Genomic DNA, 22,429 nt, shown 5'->3' with positions numbered 1-22,429 from the left:
AACAGAGCCCTGTAGGTCTGAGGAGGGCTCCATTCACAGATGGTGAGGGGACACCATCTCTCTCCTCTCCTCTCCTCTCCTCTCCTCTCCTCTCCTCTGTCACTTGCATTGTTTCCATACATTCAAGATCTGCCGCCATGCTGATAATCGGATTATTTTTGTTCTTCAAAATATGCCTTTAATGCAAAAACATTGAATTCTGACCTACTTGTTTGCCATATAATGAGGCTTTATGCCATGACCCTCCCTGTTGATGATTCGTAAAAAAAATTGTGGCTGTTGTAAAGTGTTCTTTGCATTGCTATGTTCAACTGATGAGCCTGTTAACTCTGTAGCTGCCTCCTCTCAGATCTGAGACAAAGTCATCATTCAAACAGCAGAATGGGATCCCATCTGTCCTGCACGCAGGACGTTATTGTCATGCAGGAGTGTGTGAAGATTCTTCGTACGCTAACCTTAGAGCAGCGTTGCATGGACATCTTATGTGCTGATGCAAAAAGAGAAAAACATCCTGAACAGAAAAACAGTGAGATGGAACAGCCAGTTCTCTCTGAGTTAATGGGTACGAAGAGGAGGCTTTTCTCCCAAAATGTCAGGGAAAAACCAGAGAGGATTAGAAATAGAGTAATCATACATTAGCAGGAAAAAGCAGTTGACTATCTGAGCATTTACAGTTTACTTATCACCTATACTTTACACCAAACCACATGATGGCATTATGTAAACATTGGCCCCTGCACTAGAGACACAATCCAAGTGGGGAAAGTTACCATGGCTTTCTCCGTGTAGGCCTCTTTCACAACGCTGTGAAATACCTGAGTTGCGTGGTATCTGACATGAGCAGGGTGTGTGTGGATAACACTGCTCCTGTGAGGGTCAAACAGCCATTGGAGTTATCCTGGGTGCAAGAACTCATGCCCGCAATTGATCGGTTCCACACCAGTGAAACAGCGGACAGAGACCGTATAGAAAACAGCAGAGAGCCGTAATAATCATTCGTACTGCCAGTGTTGGAGAGAGCAGGCCATAGTGCTTCTGTAATATTCTGTTATGCAATGATCTCCTTTTGCACTCATTCAGGGTAATCAGTGATTCATTAATTAATGCTGTTTATCAACTGAGTCCATGCAGCGTTGCCCATACAGGCTGTTCTTTATGTTAGTTACAGTAGATTCACACAAACAAACAGGATTATGCTGCAGACGTCATAGATCATGTATTAGACTCTTAGCTAGGAGTAAAAATAAGAGCTCAGTCAGAGGAAAAGCAAAACATATTCAAAGGATGCAAAACCCACAGCTTTGCCATCATTTCCTCGCACCTCCATTCAGATATTTTGATAACACACAGCTGGCCCGGACCCCGCATTAGTCTGGTTTGAATATCAATTTTTTTTTACACCATTCCTTCTACAGTCCAAACATGCCACTTTGTCGAGACACCCTCAACATACCATATGACAAGCAGATCGAGACGGAAGGAGGGAGCGCTTGCCAGCAGGACCAGTCTCGCAGACAGAAAGTGGCAGACACCATGTGATGTTGTGAGTAAAGAGAGCAGAAAAAAAAATCTGTGATTTGTGAAGCAGGAGGAAAACAGGCAACCATCGTTGTGCAGAGGAGATATCATCACTGACTCTACTCTGGCTTTACATTTTGTGGATTCACAATTTCATAAACCCCCCCACTGATACTGATCATTATAGCAAGAGATGGAACACAAACACTTCGCTTCAGAGGATGAACTGTAAACATATAAGAGTGCCTTCTGGTACAGATATATATCACAGGCTCTGTAAATGCAAAACGTGGTGAATGCGACAAAAATATGCATGAGCATGTATTTATCATTTCATTCAAATGTGTTTTGGAGGCTTTTCTTAATCCAAAGAAATGCAGAACATTCACAACCCATCAGGAGCTTGTAATCTTTTGATTTAAGCTGACAGATAAAAATCATGAATCCCCAAAACTGGATTTGCTAAAGTCTCACCCAGAAAGAGGAATAAATATTTCCCTGCAGGCCACAAAAGATTAGTTTGGTTTCTGCTTGGACTGGACCAAAACATGAAGAAATGAAATTTAAGAGCAGATTTGAAAAGGAAGAAAAGGGGAAAGAGAGAAGAGTAAGAAAGTAGCAGCTAAAGAGAGAGAGAGACAGAGAGAGAGAGGTGGTGGTAACAGACTCTCATGGTGGTGGATCTGACACACTGACAGGCCAAGCCATACACAGAGCAGTCTCCTCCCCTCTCCGGCCTGGCCTATATTAACCCTCCATGGAGCTCCACCTCACAACCAGAGGCACATGGAGTAGGATAACACATAGGCAAAGCTCTGACAAAAGAGTCACATACACTGGGAGGCACTGGACCGCGCTCTCCACCTGTCTGCTGGTCAAACTAGCAGTGTTGGATATACAGTTTAAAACTCTCCTGGATGGACTATTAACTTCCTTACCATGTTGCTCCAGTCGTCTGAGGAGAATGTCAGCCTTGGTAAGTGGCAAGAAGATTTCATACCAAATAAGACACAAGTAGACGTGAATGTGTCATGTAAGTGATGTTGAGGATAATTCTGTTTTTGCCAGGAATCTAGGCAAAAACAGAAAGATAAAGAACAGCTGATATGACTGATATTGTAGTGAGCTAGAGGATAGTTACGCAGGAGCTGGGCTTAGACACACTCAGATGCTGGTGAAAGTGTGTGTGAGGGAGTTAGAGTCATACCACAAGCAGATTAACGTAGACAGCAATTTCGTTCGTCACACAAGCGATATAGTCAACAAATAAGTTTGCAACAGTAGATTGTTTGTTTTGTCTAATGATCACAGAGCATCGCAGCAACACGGCACCAGCAGTAACTGTAAGTGGCATTGATAAATACCACTGCCATCCCAACTAAATAACACAGTCAAAGACTTGATGTCAACTGTTTGTCTCATGATGTAACGAGGGGAGACCTTCAGCAGACTTTCCACTGACTGCAATACCCATAACACCGGAGGAAGATTTTTTTTTTTCTTTTAAATCTGTCTTTTCCAAAACAATCAAAAAGTGAGGGAATTGTCTTCTGACCCCAACATATAGGGTGAGATACAGCTGTACCTTCCTGACCATTGCTCATTCATCTACTGCAGAGGGCAAAGAGCAATAATATGGGCAAGCAAGTGCCAACACCTTATCTTCAAATCAGATTTATAATGATTAATGTAACATCAATCATAAGAAATTCAACCAGGGGTCCAGAGGCCTGTGGGATGGAGTAATATTAGCAAGAAATATGTCTCTCTTAGTTTCTGACTTGTGGAAGATGTAAAGTGTCTGCTCTACTGAAGTACCTTAGGGCAAAGAGATCGGCATTAACTTGACCTCTAACCTGCCAGTAGAGGAGGGGGATCATCACTTGGATCAATAAAGTATCATTTTAGCAGGATTGACTTAATATTCCTACCTACCTACGATGAATGAAGGAAAAATAGAAACTCTTCTTGGATTAGTTTCATTCACCTGTATCCTTCCTTTAAAATAGATAGTCTAAACTCAGAGTGGCCTACCTTAGACATATATATATATATATATAAAATAAGGCTCTAAATTGCATTAATGAAACGTCCCATTTCTCATCTCGCTTTAAGATCTAGCTAATCATGTGAGATATTATAATGATTTATTATTACTGTATGCCTTTGGGATTGATGCACGAGAGAAAGCATCGTTATAAACTCACAATCTCACAATCAGCTAAAATTACAAGAGTAGCTATGGAAGTTATATTGTCTCTTCACACAACATGTCCCTGTCCTGGTACAACTAATAACCAAGACAAGTCGGTCTCAGAGTCTGTCGCATCCCGCCATGCAGTTTCTGCTCTCCATCGCAGAGCCCATCCCGGCCTGTGAGAGGCATCTGCATTCTCGGGCACATGGGGTCCCACATGGTCTGCCTGCGGATGCTGATGCTGCGGCTCTGATGCTGCTGCTGCTGCTGCTGCACGTCAGCCATTCATTCACACAGTGTCCACAGTGAGAGAGGAGTAGGCGCTGCAGAGCTTAGTCTAGGACACTAACCGCAGTCTGCATGAAGGATCTAAACAGAGATAATTAGCGGCTTCCTTGGTCTCTTCCCTCTGTTGTGCTCGGGATGTGTAAACCTCGTGGAGATCAGATGTGAGGAGAAGACACCCTGCGCATCTCGGTGCCAGATGGACTTTGTAAATCCGCAAACCGCAGTGAGTGGACCGTCGATTTGTCTCACTGACATCATTAAACGTAATTCGTGCAGTGATCCGAAAACAACGTTAATACCCACCAAAGGGGAAAAACAAGTAGGGGGAAAAACAAATCGTGGATCACTCCGGAAAACAGCACCATATTTGCAAAGGATTAAAAAACGACAACTTTTTGTGAAAACGAGGGGATGAGAAAGACCATGAGTGTATTTGTAAAGAGAGTGTTTACTTAACTACATTTTGGAAGAATTTGAAATCATAAATAAACAAATAGAAGCAGGAGCAGGTCAGACAGGCCATTTGTCACAGAGTCTTGTCTGCAGCATTTCTGTTCACCCATCTCTCCTTGTGGCAGCAAATTAGGATACAGAAGAATGTTTTTTTATCCCCATCCCTTATCATTGGCCATTCAGGCAAACCTATTTCTGTCTTTCTTGTCTACACTAGGATCATGTCTATTATAAATACAGTACCAGTCAAAAGTTTGGACACACCTTCTCATTCAATGGTTTTTCTTTATTTAAAAAAAAAAAAGAAATTCTACACTGTAGATTAATATTGAAGACACCCAAACTATGAAGGAACACATATGGAATTATGTGGTAAACAAACAAATGCTCAACAAACCAGAATATGTTTTATATTTTAGATTCTTCAAAGTAGTTGAATGAGAAGGTGTGTCTGAACTTTTGACTGGTACTGTATATATACAATATGTGTTTTTGCAGCAGTGGCTGAACTTATTTTACATTGTGCAATGATTATATGCTACATTGTGGCATTCTTGTTTACCTCAGAATATAATTGCTGTTATCATTTCACCCATAAAACCTGTAAATCCTGAGTTGGAGTTTGAATCCGCCGCTGTCACGTGATCTCAAACAAACACACGTTGTTAATGACTGCTGCTGCATTCAAACACTGCTCGAAGATCCACACCGCGTAAAACGTAAAATCGACCATCTTATGGGTTGGTTACTGATAAACTCAACACTATCTAACATGCGCTGCTACTTAGTTATTTTTCTTATTTTCCATGCAAACAGGAAAACATCATCCAAAAATCCCCCTTTTAACAGTGCGGCTAAATACCACTCCAACCATCGCATTTGACGGTAGTCGAGGTATTTCCCCACTGCCCGTGAAGGCGCCGCCGTGACGTCACGCCGCCTCCTCACAGCGCTGCCCAGCCTCAATGGCGATTTCAGCAGATCCGCAGAGCCCGACCGCGGAGCTCCGGCAGACCTCGTCCGGGTTTGATTGAACCCACGGCGACTCTAATGCTACGAATACGGACTGTGAGTAGTGAAGCGTACGTGTTGATCCCACTATTGCTCACGGTGGGTTGCAGGTCTATTGTGGGGGTCGGCTTTGTGCTGCTTTCAGCGCTAGGGAAGCCGTACCACGTAGTCAGAAGCCTCCGCCAACAACGAGCCCTTTGTTCGCTCTGTCTGCGCGTTTCTCCCCCGCGTCACGGCTACATGTCGATGCGACGGGCTGTGTTTGATGTGATCATGTGTGTCTGTGTGTTAAGGTAGGTGTGTGCCGTCAGAGGGCCGTGTTTTAGGAGCTATAAGAGCCGATAGACGGGCTGTCTGTCAGGAGCTGGTCCGTGAGACCGCTGGGACACGTGTAAAGCTCAGAGGGGGAAAAGGGGCTGTTTTAAGTGAAAGTGTCGTATGTTGGCACCCTATTGTGTGTTGGTCGTAGCTGAGACTCTGTGGTATCACCCCGTTTGATCGATACCCCAAAAAACCGGAGCAGCAAGCGCCCACACCGGCAGGGAGGACTGGTTTCCATTAATGACACCACGTTTAGCATACAGCCGGCGGATGAGTCAGGCTGTTGTTTGCCTGCTGATCTTGTGAAATCCCCAATATGTTTGGTTGAGTTAGGTCTGTCTATTTCCACGTGCAACAGCAGGTTGTTTGGTTGAACCCTTCAACCAAATAAGATAAGATGAGATAATCCTTTATTAGTCCCGCAAACAAGAGACATAGTGAAAAAAAAAAATAATAAGTATTATAAATAAGCAAATGAGCAATAAAAAAACAGTAAAGAATCCACAGTAACTGATATATTATATATACAGACAGACACTATTATAACTATTGTATTGCACAGTGTATTAGTGTCATGTGGTCTACTGGGAGCAGAGCAGAACCATTTGCTCTCGTAACCTTTCTACTCTGGCACTACATTGAGTTTTCCTAACCCTGTGTTTTTGTCCTTGTCTTTCAGGTTATACCACATTAAAATGGAGGATAGCTTTGATTGCGACTGTGGCGAGCTTGAGCCACCTGATCATTGAGAGTGAAGAATTACTTTGAAGACTAAAAGGCCAGACTCATTTCAGTTTTATAGATCAGGTGACTTGACCTACAATTGAATTACTGACTGATAAATAATAATCAAAAAAAGAAGAAACAAAACAAATGAAGCTGCTCAGGACCAGTCAAACACTGAATGTATCTGCACTGTAATGATGCAACTACATGCTTTTATAGTTTACTATAGTCTCAGTGCTTTTTAATTGGCCTTAAAGACCATTCCATTGCAGTCTATACTCATTAGTTTATTAAAACTGTCCAGTTAAAGATATCCACACATCCACGATTGGAGGAGAAATTAAATTGTTACTTTTCTCCCCTTACTCAAGATGGAACGTAAGTTTGACCACACATCAGAACCCCAAATCTGACAGTGGGGATTCAGTAGTCATCTATACAGGGGTCAGTTAGCTCAGCCGCTGAAGCAGTGGACGGATTGTCAGATAAATTCCTCCGTCGGTGTTAAATTTGGACTAGAAACAGGCCAGAGACCAAACAGAAGTTTGGTGTTAAAGCTGAAAACAGTCGTCATGGCAGAGAAGTTTGAGTCACTGATGAACATCCACGGCTTCGACCTGGGTTCTCGCTACATGGACTTGAAGCCTCTGGGCTACGGAGGGAACGGCCTGGTGTTCTCAGCGGTCGACACAGACTGTGACAAGCGCGTTGCCGTGAAGAAAATTATCTTGACGGATCCCCAGAGTGTGAAACATGCCCTGCGAGAAATCAAGATTATTAGACGCCTTGACCACGACAACATTGTCAAAGTAAGTTGCAGGGGATTTGCAAAAAAAAAAAGCTGAGAATTTATCAGATTTTTTTGGGGGGGGTTGGAAAATGTACTTATGTCCAATTTTTGAAAACCAACTTTCAACACTGACTCATCTTCTTATGTCACCAGGTGTTTGAGACATTGGGCCCCAACGGTCGCAGGTTAACAGAGGATGTGGTGTCCCTGACAGAGGTCAACTCGGTCTACATTGTGCAGGAGTACATGGAGACAGACCTGTGTCAGCTGCTGGAGAGGGGCCTTCTGTCCGAGGACCATGCCAGGCTCTTCATGTACCAGCTCCTCAGGGGCCTTAAGTACATCCACTCTGCCAATGTCCTGCACCGCGACCTCAAACCTGCTAACCTGTTTGTCAACACAGAGGACCTGGTACTGAAGATAGGAGACTTTGGGTTGGCCCGCATCATGGACCCACACTATTCCCATAAGGTACGGCCAGTCTCTTGGTAGCTGTAGAAGTCAGTCTTGTGTTTGAAGAGAGAATGTGTTTATTTAAAAAAAATAAAAAAATGATGGGGTTTCCTGATGATGGTGCGATGAAATGCTGTTTTGACAAAAGCTTTAAGAAGAGCAGATGGAGCAAATGTTTGCACACTTTCTGCCTAAAGATGAGTGCTTTGTTGCTCTGACACATGATGTTTGCGTTATTGCCCAGTGCTGTGGTTCCACCCCCAAGGTTACACAGTTTAACAGCAGGAAGTAAACAAGACGGGATGTGGTTCCCTGAGGTAACGCCTCTATTTCCTTTGTGAGGAGAAGTGAGGCTGCGGAAAACACAGTCATGGGAACTGTTTTTCTCTCTCTTTGGGGAATAAAGTTTGAAGTGGAAACGGACTCCATTACAAGTCTAAATATGCAAATGAGTAAATTCACGATATTGTGTCTTAACACAGATTAAGATAACCCTTGTTCCTAGGTGAGAAAAATACAGCAAATATTCAAATGTAGCATGCGCAAAACAAGCAGGTTCAGCCTTGAGCCTTCGTCAGCACCAGATCAGTTATGGACATGCTCCATTTATATATAAACGGATATCAGAGTGAGCGGTTTCCCTCAGTTGGGTTTTCATGAGGTCATTACTCCATTTTCACACCTATGAGTTAAGCATATTGGTTCACAGAGAAGTTTATAGACCCTTTCCATGTCTCTCATCGGATGCCAACATGATGTAAACCAGGGCAATGAGGGCGTTAAAAGCCAGCTGTTGACACACCCAGCCCAGGATGTACATATTTTAACGCTCTCCCTAAACCTGGAATTTGTTTGAGGCAGTGTAATGGTAGCAATAAAGTAGGTTGCGTTTGTCTTTTGGTGTGAGAAGAGTGTGGATCATCCTGGACTGCCTGTATTGCCCATGTGTGTTTCTGTCACCTTACAAAGGGATGGGGGGGGGGGATTCCTGTCTGAAGGCCATTTGGTGGTGTGATGTGAGGATATCTAGGTCTGGAAGTCTCTGTGTAGCTGGATCTCTTTTAGAGCACAGAGGCAATCAGATACTCACACGTGTCTCATATTAGTCATTGGAGGGTCTGGAGTGGTCTCACGTGTCTCACGTGATGCCATCACGCTGACTGGCACTGCCTCATTCATATCCATTACACAGCCTGGATTCCTGCCACGGCATACATCACTCTGAGTCAACACACACTTGTTTCCCAGAACTGATCATTTTCAGCACACCATCACTACTATGTTTTTGTAGTGTAGTCACATTCTCAGCTCCGTTATCGATGTTCTCACATGAGTCATATCTTAGGTGGAGACAATAGCTCTCTGTGCAATAGGAAGAGGAAGGCGAGGGCTGGTAGTTGCCGGGAAGAAGTGAGTTTCTCACAGTTAAGTCACTATAACCACCCCCCAACATTACCACACGTTGTTTACAGCAGAGTTTGCAGTGTGGGCTGTTTTCCCCTCTATACAAGCAGTTTTTCCTGATGCGAAACATGCAGGCAAGTGGGTATTGAAAAGCTGCTTGACTGGGGTCAGCTCTCTTGTGTTTGACTATTGTCTGCCGTAGCACTGCGGCAGACTACTGCTGCTCAGTTTTTGTCAAGAATACAAATGCTGTAGTCATGTAGTCAGGCTGACTTTAATAGGCTTTCACCCTGCTCTCGTTTCCAAACAGTGTTGCTGTGTTTCGTCTGTCTCTGCTATGATAACAAAGGTGGCGTGGTGGTGGTGGGGGGAGGGAGAACTCTCAAATCTCGACCAGACTTTTTCATGGCACCTATAGTCATCTGATTAAGTGTGCGTCTGGTGTTTCAGAACAAAATGAGGCTAGTTTGAATACGAAGTAATTTCCCCCAAATGACACTATGGTGCCCAGTGGAGTGTGGAGGCGTTGGTTTCAGCTTTGGCCGGACATTATGGCAGAATGACAGGGGGAGAAATTTGCTTGAACAACCACGCTCTGCTTCTAGTGGACTGGGTGAGTCGGGGCAGCTGGGTGGCTGAGTGCATGTTATTTGAATAACGTTGTTTCTAAATAAAGAAGCGCTCTTCGCCAGTGAACCTCACTTTCTGCCGTCGTATCGGTAATGTGTTTATGCACCAGTGCTATAGACACAAGGCATTTGTTCCACCTTTTTCCTCCCACTTTCCTATTTTTAATACAAAAATATAGCTCCTCATGATTCCCATCAGGATCTTATTAATCCTGCATGGTTCCGTTTTAAATGTGCTGTGTAAAGCTTGCCAAGAGTACCTGTGTTTCTGTGATATCTTTCCATTGTTTTGAGAAAGCAGGCTGTTTCTGCCTATGTGAACCTTTTAAGGCCAGTCCTCGTGGTGGCCCAGAATCAAGAATGGCAAGAATTCACGTGCCCTCATCCAACTTTCCAACCCTTATTCCCTTCCTATTCCCAGCCAGCACTTTGTCTTGTTGTGGGAGCTTTTCTCAAGGCTTTATTTCAGGCTGCCTGTGTTCCCAGTTGTAGCCGCCTTTTCAACATGAGAAAGAGAGCACTGCGGATATAGCACTCAACATAATTTTAGGTTTAGCATTGGTTGTATTTAAGAAGGCTGTTTTGGTTTAACAGGAGGCTAACTGAGGCTTTTAACTGCTCCAGGATAGTGCAACATGTTTAATGTGTGCTTGTGATAAGTGTTATATTGATATAACATCTGCTAAGTGTGGCAACATGTTTCAAGAGGGGAAATCCAGTCTAGTTTTGCCTGGAGCTAATCTTTAGTGGTTTGTGTCATAACAGGGACCCTTTCAGGAAGGTTATAAGAAGAAGCGAGTGGAAGGTTCATAGAGGTCTTTTCTTCCACACAAACATCCAGCACAACTACAAAACCAAACTGCAAGAACACACACATACATTTGACCTAATTATTCATCCAGCAACAGGCCTGACAGGACCAGACTTCACAGGATCTAACTGGAAAGATGTTTGGGGAGTCGACTCGTGGCTTGATGAATTTCAGCGTCGTGGTTTCACTTATTTTCCCAAGCGTAAAAATATCCTGCACTTTCTTGCAACTAATGGTTGTTTTATGATGGAACCAAATGTAGCACAAATTATAGTGATCAGATATAGCACAGATCAGACATGTGAACCTAATTAATTTTTGATAAACGCGTATTTCAATGTGTGGTGAGACTGCAGAGAAACTCCACTTAACCTGCTATTTATAGTGGTTTGCCTGGGAAAAGATTCACGTGTGTGCGTGGGTGGGCTTGTTAAGACTAAAATACATTCGGTGCCAGCAAGGAAATCTATCGTTCAGCCTTCAGTCTCTAGCTTCTGTGAAGCAGCACAGCTTTATGCTGCAATTGGAGGCCGGGCTGGTGATGATCTCACTGACTCTTCACCAGCAACCTTTGCTGACATCTGGTCAAACCTGCTAAAGGTTGCTGTGATAAACTGCAGCCAGAAACACAGAGGGAGCCTTTTGAGTCACTAAATGTCAGCCTGGTCTGATCTAGATCAGGCGGTTAAGTTATTCACCAACTGTTGCCCGAGGTATTGAGATGACTGACGTGTTCATTCTGTCATCGTGGTTATTGGCTCACTTAGAGATCAGTAAAAGTAAAGTGCAAGCTGGAATGTTCAGCTAATGCACTTTAATGCCCTCAGCTGGTCGGCCAACTCTAATCTGCTCTTCTTTTAGTCCAGAGTCCATCTGACATAGAATTTTCCTTATGCAATGACCCAACACTCTTTCAAGATAACCTCTGTTGCAATGCTCTGCTTTTTTTTCCACTGTGACCACATTCACACATCAGACAATTTATTGGCTGCATCTCAGAATGGGTGCTTGACTGCTTTGCAGGTTTCAGTCTTTGGTGTGACCTGCCCTGTAATTACCTATACCTCTTCATTGTTTAAGCCACTGCTAGACTCTGATTTCACAATTAACTAGTTACCCGAAGTACGGAGTCACACACACACACACATATATATATATATATATATATATATATATATATATATATACAGTCTATATGACGAGTCATTTACAGGAACATCAAAACAGGGGTGTGATACACTCCAGTATGATGTAAAGTATTTGCGGCTAACTTAGGGCAGAAACTAAAGCCTGGCTCTGAGGTGAGCTGACCATTTTGGTCTACGGACTACCACTGCATGTGGGGGGGGGAGAGGGCAGCGAGGGTGTTGTTTTACCTCCTCCCTTCCCCCAATGTCCTAGTGTATGTGTGTGCACACATACACAGGTCAGTTTCCTTTGTGTTCAGTGTCCTCCTGCTCTGTGTGAGAGTAGAGGGCAGATTGGTGGCACTGGTGAGTGGAGAGTGTGTGCAGCGGCGGATTATCCTGCTCTCTCAGACTGCTGACAGGGCCTGCACGTGTCCGATCACCCCCTTTTCATCTGTCTTTTCTCTCTGGGGTCGTTGTCTCCATGCTGTGTTGCGTATGTGACCAGCACAGAGCAGGTCCGGCCAAGGGGACTGAACGAGGGGTTAAGTTTAGCATGGACCGGCAGGCATGGTTTGTCGTGGGACTCGTGTTAGCAGCAGTGTTGTGTGGCATACACGGAGGCACAGGAACTCATGTTAATCACATTTTATCTGCCACTGGGGAAAATTAGTTTTCAAAGCCTCATTAGTTCAGACCAAACCAGTGTTTTTTGTGTTTTTTTTGGAGAAAAAAAATGGTTGTAATGCTTTCTTGTAACTTAAAAAAAACAAAAACTTGTTTTACTCCTCAGAGTCCCACTTAATATGCCTTATCCCCTTCCAACACAGGGCCATCTCTCTGAAGGTCTGGTCACCAAATGGTACAGGTCTCCTCGACTGCTGCTGTCTCCTAACAACTACACCAAAGCCATCGACATGTGGGCCGCTGGCTGCATCTTTGCAGAGATGCTCACAGGGAAAACCCTCTTTGCGGGTAAATGTCAACTTGGTTTCTTGTCTCTGACTCACTGTAACACCTCATATACAAACGTACCGGCAAGTAGTCTTTGAACCCAACAGGGTGACTCTATAAGGTAAATATAGAGCACAGGTCTGAGGCATATGTTCACCCTGCTAGTCAAAAGATTGGCCCAAAGTCTGTGTGCTATTACTATCCCTGTTGGAGCTGTGAGACTTACTGTTCTTATCTGTCGAAACGGCCTTGAGCTGAAGACGAGACAAATAACATCTCTGTTCTCATGATCTGCTCAGACCCAAAATAAACTCACTCAGTCACGCAGATGTTGAATGTTGTGTAGCCCTTCAAATACGTGCCTAATGTTTGTCTGCCTGGCGTTTCAGGAGCCCACGAATTGGAGCAGATGCAGCTGATCCTGGAGTCCATCCCCGTACTGCGGGAGGAAGACCGCCAGGAGCTCCACAGCGTCATCCCCGTTTTCATCCGCAACGACATGTCCAAGCCTCACACACCATTGGCCAAGCTGCTGCCTGACGTCAGTCCCCAGGGTGAGCACCACTTACTCATCCATTCAGAGCCACTCACAAGCTCAACCTACTGTCATGGACACGGACCAAAAGTAGTGCTCAGGACCTTGTCTTGTAATTCACATTTCTAACTTCATAATCTCAATATCCTCCCTCTCTGCAGCCCTGGATTTCCTGGAGAAGATCCTGACCTTTAACCCCATGGATCGTCTCACTGCGGAGGAGGCCCTGGCCCACCCCTATATGGCTGACTACTCCTTCCCCCTGGATGAACCTGTCTCTCTACACCCCTTCCACATTGAGGACGAAGTAGATGATATCCTGCTCATGGACCAGAGCCACAGCCACACCTGGGACAGGTATGCTCACTCCCTTATTCCCTCACAAACACCGGCTCTCTGTGACCAGGCTCAGAAATGCAAAGTTATGCATTTTCCACATTTTCCACAGAAGAACAAGAACATTGTGTGTTTGCATAGTTAGATCCCATCCCGGAGTATTTATTTTGTCATTTTGTGTGTCTGTTTTTGGTTACTGAAGTCTCTCTTTTTAATACTCTTATCAGGTATCATGAGAGCCAGCTGTCAGAGGCGGACTGGCACTTGCACAGCACCCACGACCCAGATGAAGTTCAGGTTGACCCAAGGGCTCTCTCTGATGTGACAGATGAGGAGGAGGTTCAGGTGTGTTTGACTCGTCATACTCCTGTAGTATTTTCTCTTTTGTTTATTTCTGTTTACTTTATAAACTTGAAGAATACATTTTAGATAACCGTTGTCAAATGTGAGGATACATAGTAAGCTTCTGAAAAGAATACCTAGAAAATTGAAAATGATTTCCTTTGTTGCAGTCCAAACTGTACAGGGATAACATGTCTGGCTCCTGACTGTCTTTAAATTGACTTGTTTGATGAGGCTAAACGGTGGCTGTTGTCTGTTTCCAGGTGGATCCTCGTAAATATGCTGATGGAGATCGGGAGAAGTTCTTGGATGAGCCGTCCTTCGACTACTCCACTCTGTTCCAGCCGGAGCGATCCTGGCAGGACGAACACCACGAGAACAAATACTGTGACTTGCAGTGTAGCCACACCTGTAACTACAAGGCCGTGTCCCCCTCCTACCTGGACAACCTCGTCTGGAGGGACAGTGAAGTCAACCACTACTACGAACCCAAGCTCATCATCGACCTCTCCAACTGGAAGGAGCAGCAGAGCAAGGAGAAGGCAGACCGCAAGGCCAAGAGCAAGTGCGAGAAGAACGGGCTGGTGAAGGCCCAGATCGCTCTGCAGGAGGCCGAGAAGACCCAGAGTCCGGTGGAGAAGGACAGCGAGCAGGAGAAACACCAGACAGAGAAGCCCCAAAGCCAGCAGAACCAAGGCTTCGACTTCGACTCCTTCATTGCCAGCACCATTAAACTGAGCCTGCAGCCAGAGCCCTGTCAGGAGGTGGCGCTCCTCAACGAGGTGGGCCTCCTGAACGAGCTCAACTCTTCCGTATCCCAGCTCGAGGCTCCCCGCTCAGGCTCCAAGTCCATCAGTCAGGAGAAGGAGGAGAAGTGCCTGGTAAACCTGGCCCAGCTAGGCGGAGGAGGGTTGGGGGTCGTCGGCGGGGACGGGGCCTGGCCCGCTCAGCCCTGGGAGAGCTTCGGCTCTGGGGAGCGAGTGGGGGAGAACGGCTGTTTGATAGATGAAGCATGCTGGGACATCCACAAAGAGGACCAGCTCCAGAAGGAGAGCACTTACACCAGCTACCTGGACCGCCTGTTCAGTCGGAAGGAAGAGGGAGCTGGGGAGACTGTGGCCGGCTCGGAGATGGAGCCCTCGGAGGGGAGAGAGCTGGACGAGAGCTTCCTCGGCATGAACGCAGAGATTGTCCTTAACGTGCAGCTGGACTCTCTGGCTCTGCCTGGCTTTGACAGCACCGATGACTTGCCTCTAAAATCCATCCAGGCGTCCCTCACCCCCTGCGCTGTCAAATGCTCCCCTCAGATTGCCCACAAAACATACAGCAGCATCTTCAAGCATCTTAATTAAAGAAGTATATATCCTCCGACACAGTGCAAAATCTAGGCAGTTTTGTTTTTATGGTTTTTTTTTTAATAATACAGTATATTATTGAACTTGAATCATTTCATACCTTTTTTTATTATGGTTACTTTTAATTATTTTTTGTTTGTTTTTTTTAAGAGTTGAGAGGGGTGATTTATTATATTTAAGGAGTTTTGGTCATCACTCTGAGCCTTGGTCACCAGGCCTTCATGGGTTAATGTCTACGTCCTCATTGCTAAACTGGCATGTCACTTGCACACTTAAGTACTGTAGAAGAACAGAAAGCAGGAGAGAAGTAGCTAGAGGAGAGATGGATGGTAGGAGAGGAGAGGAGTCCTGATTCAAGAGACAGGGTTTGGCTGTCAGGCTGTGACATAAGGAAAGATGCTCGACACTAACATTGCCTTTCCTGGGTGGAGAGACAAAGGAAAGGGGATTGGATGTCCTTTTTTTTATTTTTTCGTTGACTTCATGAAATTTTTTCCCTGAAGAAAGCTTCCGAAATAATCCTTTCATACTGTAAATCTGACACATGATGCCAGCAGCAACCATTATCGTAGGCGTTAATGTAAATGTGTTATCTACCTCAAGGTAACAGCCGCGAGAGACACTCGAAGCCGCACTAGTGCTTTACACACATGACCATCCGGGTCGCGTAGATGAAATCTGTCTCACTTTAGCATTTAACATAGTGAGGTGTTTCAGTAATCATTATTTATTTCTAGCAGATGTGCGATATTTATTTTATCAAAATGTGTTATTTCAATGTGATTATTGAAGATTGATGAGTTGGACGGACTTCCATTTTCATTTCGGCACTATATGGGCGTGTAAGTGTTCTTTTGTTTTATCGTAGGATGCAAATTCATCTGTTATGTTCTAAACGAAGTCGAGGCTTTCCATTTTCCACCAATATTATCCAAATGGATATCATTCTTTTTGTTCATTTTGTTTTTTTATTTATAGGTGCGTTCTGTCTTTAATGGAAAAACTGCTTTATGGTTTAAAGAAGCGCCTAAAAGTCTTAATTTTTTATCTAAATGTAATGTTTAAAAAAAAAAAATATGCGTGCATGGAGGCAACAGAAAGGTACATTAAAAATAAAGTTAATGGTGAGTATAATGTACGTCAGTTTTAATTGTACGTTTTTTGTTAAATTTCTATGTACTTTTTCCAGGCAAGCATGATAAATTAGGTTACGGTGTAGCATGTAGAACACTTATGGACTTTTTTTGTAATCATTGGTTCCCCTGTTCTACAAAATATCTCGAAATAAAATTACTGGCAAAGAGTTTCAGCTTGTGTCTCGCTTCTCTTATTTATTTTGGTCAGGGATGACTCTGACCTCATACACTCAGTTAAGTGGTGTTTTTGTAACTTTAATTGTGTATGACCGCACAGCCCTGAGAGCCTTGCTGGTGGGGAGGAAATGCTGACACCTCTAGGCTCAATTTTTAATGTCAAAGTAGGCAGACTAAATTACACTGCCATCGCTGGGGACACAAGCTCTGAATCACCAGCTAAATGCAGCTCTGGCTCAGTCCACCATATTTCAGATATACACAGATTCCCACCTGCTCTTAGGTATAAGGCACTACAGAGAAACAAGCAGGATTACGAAAGTGTTTATTTTCTGTTTTTCCAATAGTGACGCATTTCCTTGTCAACAAAACATGTGTAGAAACTGTGTGACGCCATTTAATGTCCCGTCCCAGGCAGCCTTACTAAGAGAGGGAGAACTGGACAAGATGTCAATTGTGTGGTAATGATGGGTTACTGCAGGTTGTGGTGACATTGTCAAAGTCACCCTGATGGTTAGTTTTGGCATCACATGATGCTGAGAAATCGTTTCCATCCCAAATAAGACTTTTTTTTGTGTGGCATTTTAGTGTCTTTATTTACTCGAGGTATATACTCTCTTGGATATTGAGATAGATTGATATTTTGGAGTCCTAGTGAATTTTCTCTTCAAAATGTTGTGTATAGGGGGTAATAAATAGTGTGCCTCTTTAATAATAATTACATGTTTAACAAGAGTCAAAAAGGGTTAAAGCACAAGATGTAATTCCAAGCTGTTAACATTCTCAATGCATTCAAGTAAGTGTTCACGAGTATAAAAGTACAAATACTCCTTATGTAGAACAGCCCCCGTGACTATATTACTGAAATATTACTATTGACGCATCAACATGTGAGCAGCTTTAAGATAAGATAGTCCTTTTATTAGTCCCGTCACAGGGGAAATTTAACCTTTTGTCCACATGAGCAAAACGGGTCTAAAACTTGTTTATTATGTGAATAATTATTTTACCAGACATCTGTCATTTAAACAACTCTAACACAAGGGGAAAGCTGTGGTACAACAGTTGGAGCTTATTATCTCACTATAATCAGCTACAGCTGGGCTTGGGTTTTTCACCGCTGTTTCTTCCTGCTGGGAGAAACCAGCTCTGTGTTGTTTTTCTGCTCTCTTGGTAACACTAGAATCCTCAGAAGAGATTAAACCCTGCTGGAAAACTCAGATGGAAGCTGAGTTACCTGATGTGTGCCAAGTGACGCAATATGAGGAGCGCCTTAAGACTAAATGTAGGTCAAAATCTAAATGTGTGCTATTTTCACTTATTTTTCACTTCCACCACCTCATATGTCCTCCATAAACAAGTCTCATCTCTTTCCTGCAGCTTCTCCTTTTTGCTCTCTCTTTCATAGAAAGCTGTGATGATTCAGATTTAATTATCAGCTGTTCAGCTCAGATGTCAACACTCACATCGACATCACACTGGCTTCCTCATTACTGCAAACTGGAGATAACCTCCTCCTTGCTCCCACCCTGCTGTGACTTCGTCTGCACACTCTTCTGCAAGTTGGACTGTATTTCTCCTTAGTCTTGCACCCTAATACCTCACTTTCTCATGTTCCCTTCTCCTTACTGCCACTCATCCCTCACCATCTGAGGTCTCCCCCAGGTCCCATGCCTGTCAGGTGTGGTCAGGTTTAAAATAAAATCCAGGATAAGCAGCTTAACTCACCACCCATCAGATACAGAAGTTTAACACATTGCCTACTAATTCAAGGTCATGGTTCCTTTTCTCTTTTCCTGGAAGGCCAAATTAAAACTCAATGTGGGAGATTTCGGGAAAAAACAGGAACTGACTAAGCTTCTACTGAATTTCCTACTCCTGTGGAGAGAACTGAAATAACTTACAGAGCGGTGACCTGCTTGGCATAGGTCTTGCAGTGAGGTTGAACTGAGGCAAAATCCTCCAATAGTTGTCTGCTACAACTTGAGGTTGCCCATTATGGCACCTCGGTGTCAGAATGTGTGTCCATATTAAGACCAGAGTTGGATACTAAAGTTAGAACACAAAGTACCTTTATAAATAGACATCACGTCTCGGGCACTTGCACTTTGAAAGCTTTATTTACTGCTAAAGTCACAGATAGTCCAGAGCATTAACATCAGATCAGTGTATCATTTTATACGACTTCTAAGTTATGTGCGGTTTTGACATTGGATTTATGGATTTGTTCGGGCTGCAACAGGCTGCTGTTTTCTGCCAAAAAATAGCCTAAAAAACTACTACCTGTGTCGAAATGTCAAAATAGTATGTCGAAAAAAGTCATTAAAAAGTCATAGTATAGTATGTCGAAAAAAAATTAATAAGTCATAGTCGTATGTCGAAAAAGTCATAGTATAGTATGTCGAAAAAGTCATAGTATAATATGTCGAAAAAGTCATAGTATAGTATGTCGAAAAAGTCATTAAAAAGTCATAGTATAGTATGTCGAAAAAAGTCATAGTATAGTATGTCGAAAAAAAAGACAAAAAAGTAATAGTATAGTATGTCGAAAAAAGTCATAGTAGGCTATAGTATGTCGAAAAAAAAGACATGAAAAAATGTCATAGTATAGCATGTCGAAAAAAGTAATAAAAAATCCTAGTATAGTATGTTTAAAAAAATCATAGTATAGTGTGTCGAAAAAAAGTTATTAAAAAGTCATAGTATAGCATGTCGAAAAAAGACATAAAATAGTCATAGTATAGTATGTTTAAAAAAAGATATAAAATAGTCATAGTATAGTAAGTCGAAAAAAGTCATTAAAAAGTCATAGTATAGTATGTCGAAAAAAGATATAAAATAGTCATAGTATAGTAAGTCAAAAAAGTATAAAAATCATTCAAAAAATAGCATGTCAAAAAAGTAATAGTATAGTATGTCGAAAAAAAAAGACATAAAATAGTCATAGTATAGTATGTCGAAAAAAAGACATAAAAAATGTCATAGTATAGTATGTCAAAAAAATAAAGTCATATAAAAAAAGTCATAGTATAGTATGTCGAAAAAAGACATAAAATAGTCATAGTATAGTATGTCGAAAAAAAAGACAAAAAAGTAATAGTATAGTATGTCGAAAAAAAAGTCATAGTAGGCTATAGTATGTCGAAAAAAAAAAAGACATGAAAAAATGTCATAGTATAGCATGTCGAAAAAAAAAATGTAATAAAGAATTCTAGTATAGTATGTTTAAAAAATCCTAGTATAGTATGTCGAAAAAAAAGACATAAAATAGTCATAGTATAGTATGTCGAAAAAAAAGACAAAAAAGTAATAGTATAGTATGTCGAAAAAAACAAACACCTTATAGTATGTATGACAAAAAAAAAATAGAACAAATTATTTAAAAAGTCATGGAAAAGTCTCAGTACAGATTGCAAAAAAATCTCTAAAAAGCCTGTCAAAATATATTATATAAATATAGTATAAATAAAAGCCATATTATACTATGTTAAAATAGTCATAAAAATGTTATAGTATAGTATGTTTAAAAAAGACATAAAAGTCATAGTATAGTAAGTCGAAAAAAGTCATAAAAGTCATAGTATAGTATGTGGAAAAAAGTCATGTCAAAAAAAAAGTCAGTATAATATGTCGAAAAAGTCATAGTATAGTATGTCGAAAAAAGTCATAGTATAGCATGTCGAAAAAAGTAATAAAAAATCCTAGTATAGTATGTTTAAAAAAATCATAGTATAGTGTGTCGAAAAAAAGTTATTAAAAAGTCATAGTATAGTATGTCGAAAAAAGTCATAGTATAGCATGTCGAAAAAAGACATAAAATAGTCATAGTATAGTATGTTTAAAAAAGACATAAAAAAGTCATAGTATAGTATGTCGAAAAAAGTCATAGAATAGTATGTCAAAAAAGACAAACTCATGGTATAAACTCATTGTATATAAAAAAAGTCATGAAAAAGTTAGAATTTAGTATGTCGAAAAAAACAAACACCTTATAGTATGTATGACAAAAAAAACATAGAACAAATTATTTAAAAAGTCATGGAAAAGTCTCAGTACAGATTGCAAAAAAGTCTCTAAAAAGCCTGTCAAAATATATAATATAAATATAGTATAAATAAAAGCCATATTATACTATGTTAAAATAGTCATAAAAATGTTATAGTATAGTATGTTGAAAAAAGTCATAACATTTTTTTTATGTGTGGGGAAAAATCATAGAATAGTATTTAAAAAAAGTAATAAAGACTAGTAGATGAATGTATATACACTCACTGAAACCTGCGATCAAATCTGGTCCTCTTAGCTGTGATTACGTCTCTCTTACCCTTTCCTCACTATCATCATCAATACAAAAGTCCAAAGACATAATCTTTAAATAAGATAATAATAATAACTTTAGTATGTTAAAAAAAAGTCATTGTATAGCATGTCACAGTACATTAGGTACAAATGTTCTTAAAGATATTCTATTGACTTGATTTTATCACCAAACAACTAATTTTTACACATTTACAAAAGAAACTACAGAAATACAGACATCCAATTGAATTTAATACATTTTATTAAATCAACACTGTGTTACAACAAGAGGGTTACTGCATGAAATGAAAGGAAGCGATGCACTAAACAAAGGAAAATATTTCTGTTTTTATTTAGAAAGAGATATGTTTATGAACTTCATTATTATGTTCAACACTTGAACATGAACATAAAACTCCTTGAGATAAATCCTCAGTACAAAGATCAGACATTTCTGCTTAAAGAAGTTAAATATATATAGGAGTCCAGTCAAAGAAAGCATTGCTGTAAGAAAACAACCAATCAGAGAGCTCAAAGTATAAATTAAAAGTTAACTTTTAGCAGAGCCTGCTGGATGAATTGGATGCAATTAATGTTTTGACCTTTACAGCTGCTGTTGGGAGTTTTTTTTCTCTTTACAGTAATGATTGATTGAAGTATTAATAAGTCACTTGTTTGTCTACAAGTAGGTAGAAAATATATATCAGGCTAATTGTAAGAACAAATGAAAATTGTTGCTCAATAGATAAATAACATGTTTTCACAGTTTTTGTTTTTGCCTGCGTCATGACACATTTTTACAGCATAATATACAATTACTATGAATGACATAATACATTATTTGTAACTCATGAATGGTATGAATGAAATACTGTATTATTGCTTTTTATTACTTTTTCTTGGTCCTGGTTTGTAATGGGTTACTACCATCTTTTTTTATATAATATAATTTTTTGCACACAATACTACGATTTTATTATAGCTTTTTTTAACGTACTGTACAATGACTTGGACACATTAAATTAAGGCTTTTTATGATATGATATGATATTTTTCAACCTACTTGAAATACTATACTTGGACTTTTCTACATACAATACTCTGATTTTTTTATTACTTTTTGTGCTTACTATATTATGACCTTCTTCAACATACTATACAGTACATTTTTGGATTTTATATAAAATTCTTTAATATTACTTTTTTTTTACATACAACACAATGACTCTCTTTTAATGTTTTTTACATTCTATATTTTACTATACTATGATTATAGTATAATATGTACTATACTCCTTTTTAGATACCCCCAGTCCAACCAGTACAAGGCCCTGCAGTGCCAAGGGTTGAATGTCCTCCCTGCCAGCCAGTCCTGAAGCTATGCCCACACACACCAGGACTTCAGAATAGATACCAAACAATCTAGCCCAATCAAATCATGTGAAATAAAAGGAATATTATATCAAATATTGGAACGAAAATCACAAAGTAAATAAAAATGATATTTGAGCCTAAACAGAGAGTACACTGTGGCAGAGCACCTGACCATTGTGACCGAGGAAAACGT

General features: G+C 41.2%; 1 protein-coding gene across 3 annotated transcripts; it reads left to right on the top strand.

Annotated features, from left to right (window-relative positions):
- The first annotated feature begins 2,309 nt into the window (after window positions 1–2,309).
- Window positions 2,310–16,548, top strand: mapk6 (mitogen-activated protein kinase 6). Of its 3 annotated transcripts, none has more exons than XM_054613579.1 (8): window positions 2,310–2,494; window positions 6,468–7,323; window positions 7,458–7,775; window positions 12,559–12,703; window positions 13,072–13,236; window positions 13,379–13,574; window positions 13,781–13,898; window positions 14,159–16,548. In XM_054613579.1, exons 2-8 carry the CDS (start codon window positions 7,087–7,089, stop codon window positions 15,245–15,247), a joined length of 2,268 nt encoding a protein of 755 aa, XP_054469554.1. In that variant the 5' UTR covers window positions 2,310–2,494; window positions 6,468–7,086; the 3' UTR covers window positions 15,248–16,548. The 3 variants fall into 3 exon arrangements, with proteins under 3 accessions (XP_054469554.1, XP_054469545.1, XP_054469562.1); XM_054613570.1 differs by lacking the exon at window positions 2,310–2,494 and adding an exon at window positions 5,405–5,524; XM_054613587.1 differs by lacking the exon at window positions 2,310–2,494 and adding an exon at window positions 5,405–5,566.
- Window positions 16,549–22,429: the final 5,881 nt, after the last annotated feature.

Source organism: Anoplopoma fimbria, chromosome 2 (genome assembly GCF_027596085.1).
Source record: "Anoplopoma fimbria isolate UVic2021 breed Golden Eagle Sablefish chromosome 2, Afim_UVic_2022, whole genome shotgun sequence".
In the NCBI taxonomy this organism is placed as follows: domain Eukaryota; kingdom Metazoa; phylum Chordata; class Actinopteri; order Perciformes; family Anoplopomatidae; genus Anoplopoma; species Anoplopoma fimbria.
This window is presented reverse-complemented; position numbering and strand designations above follow the sequence as displayed.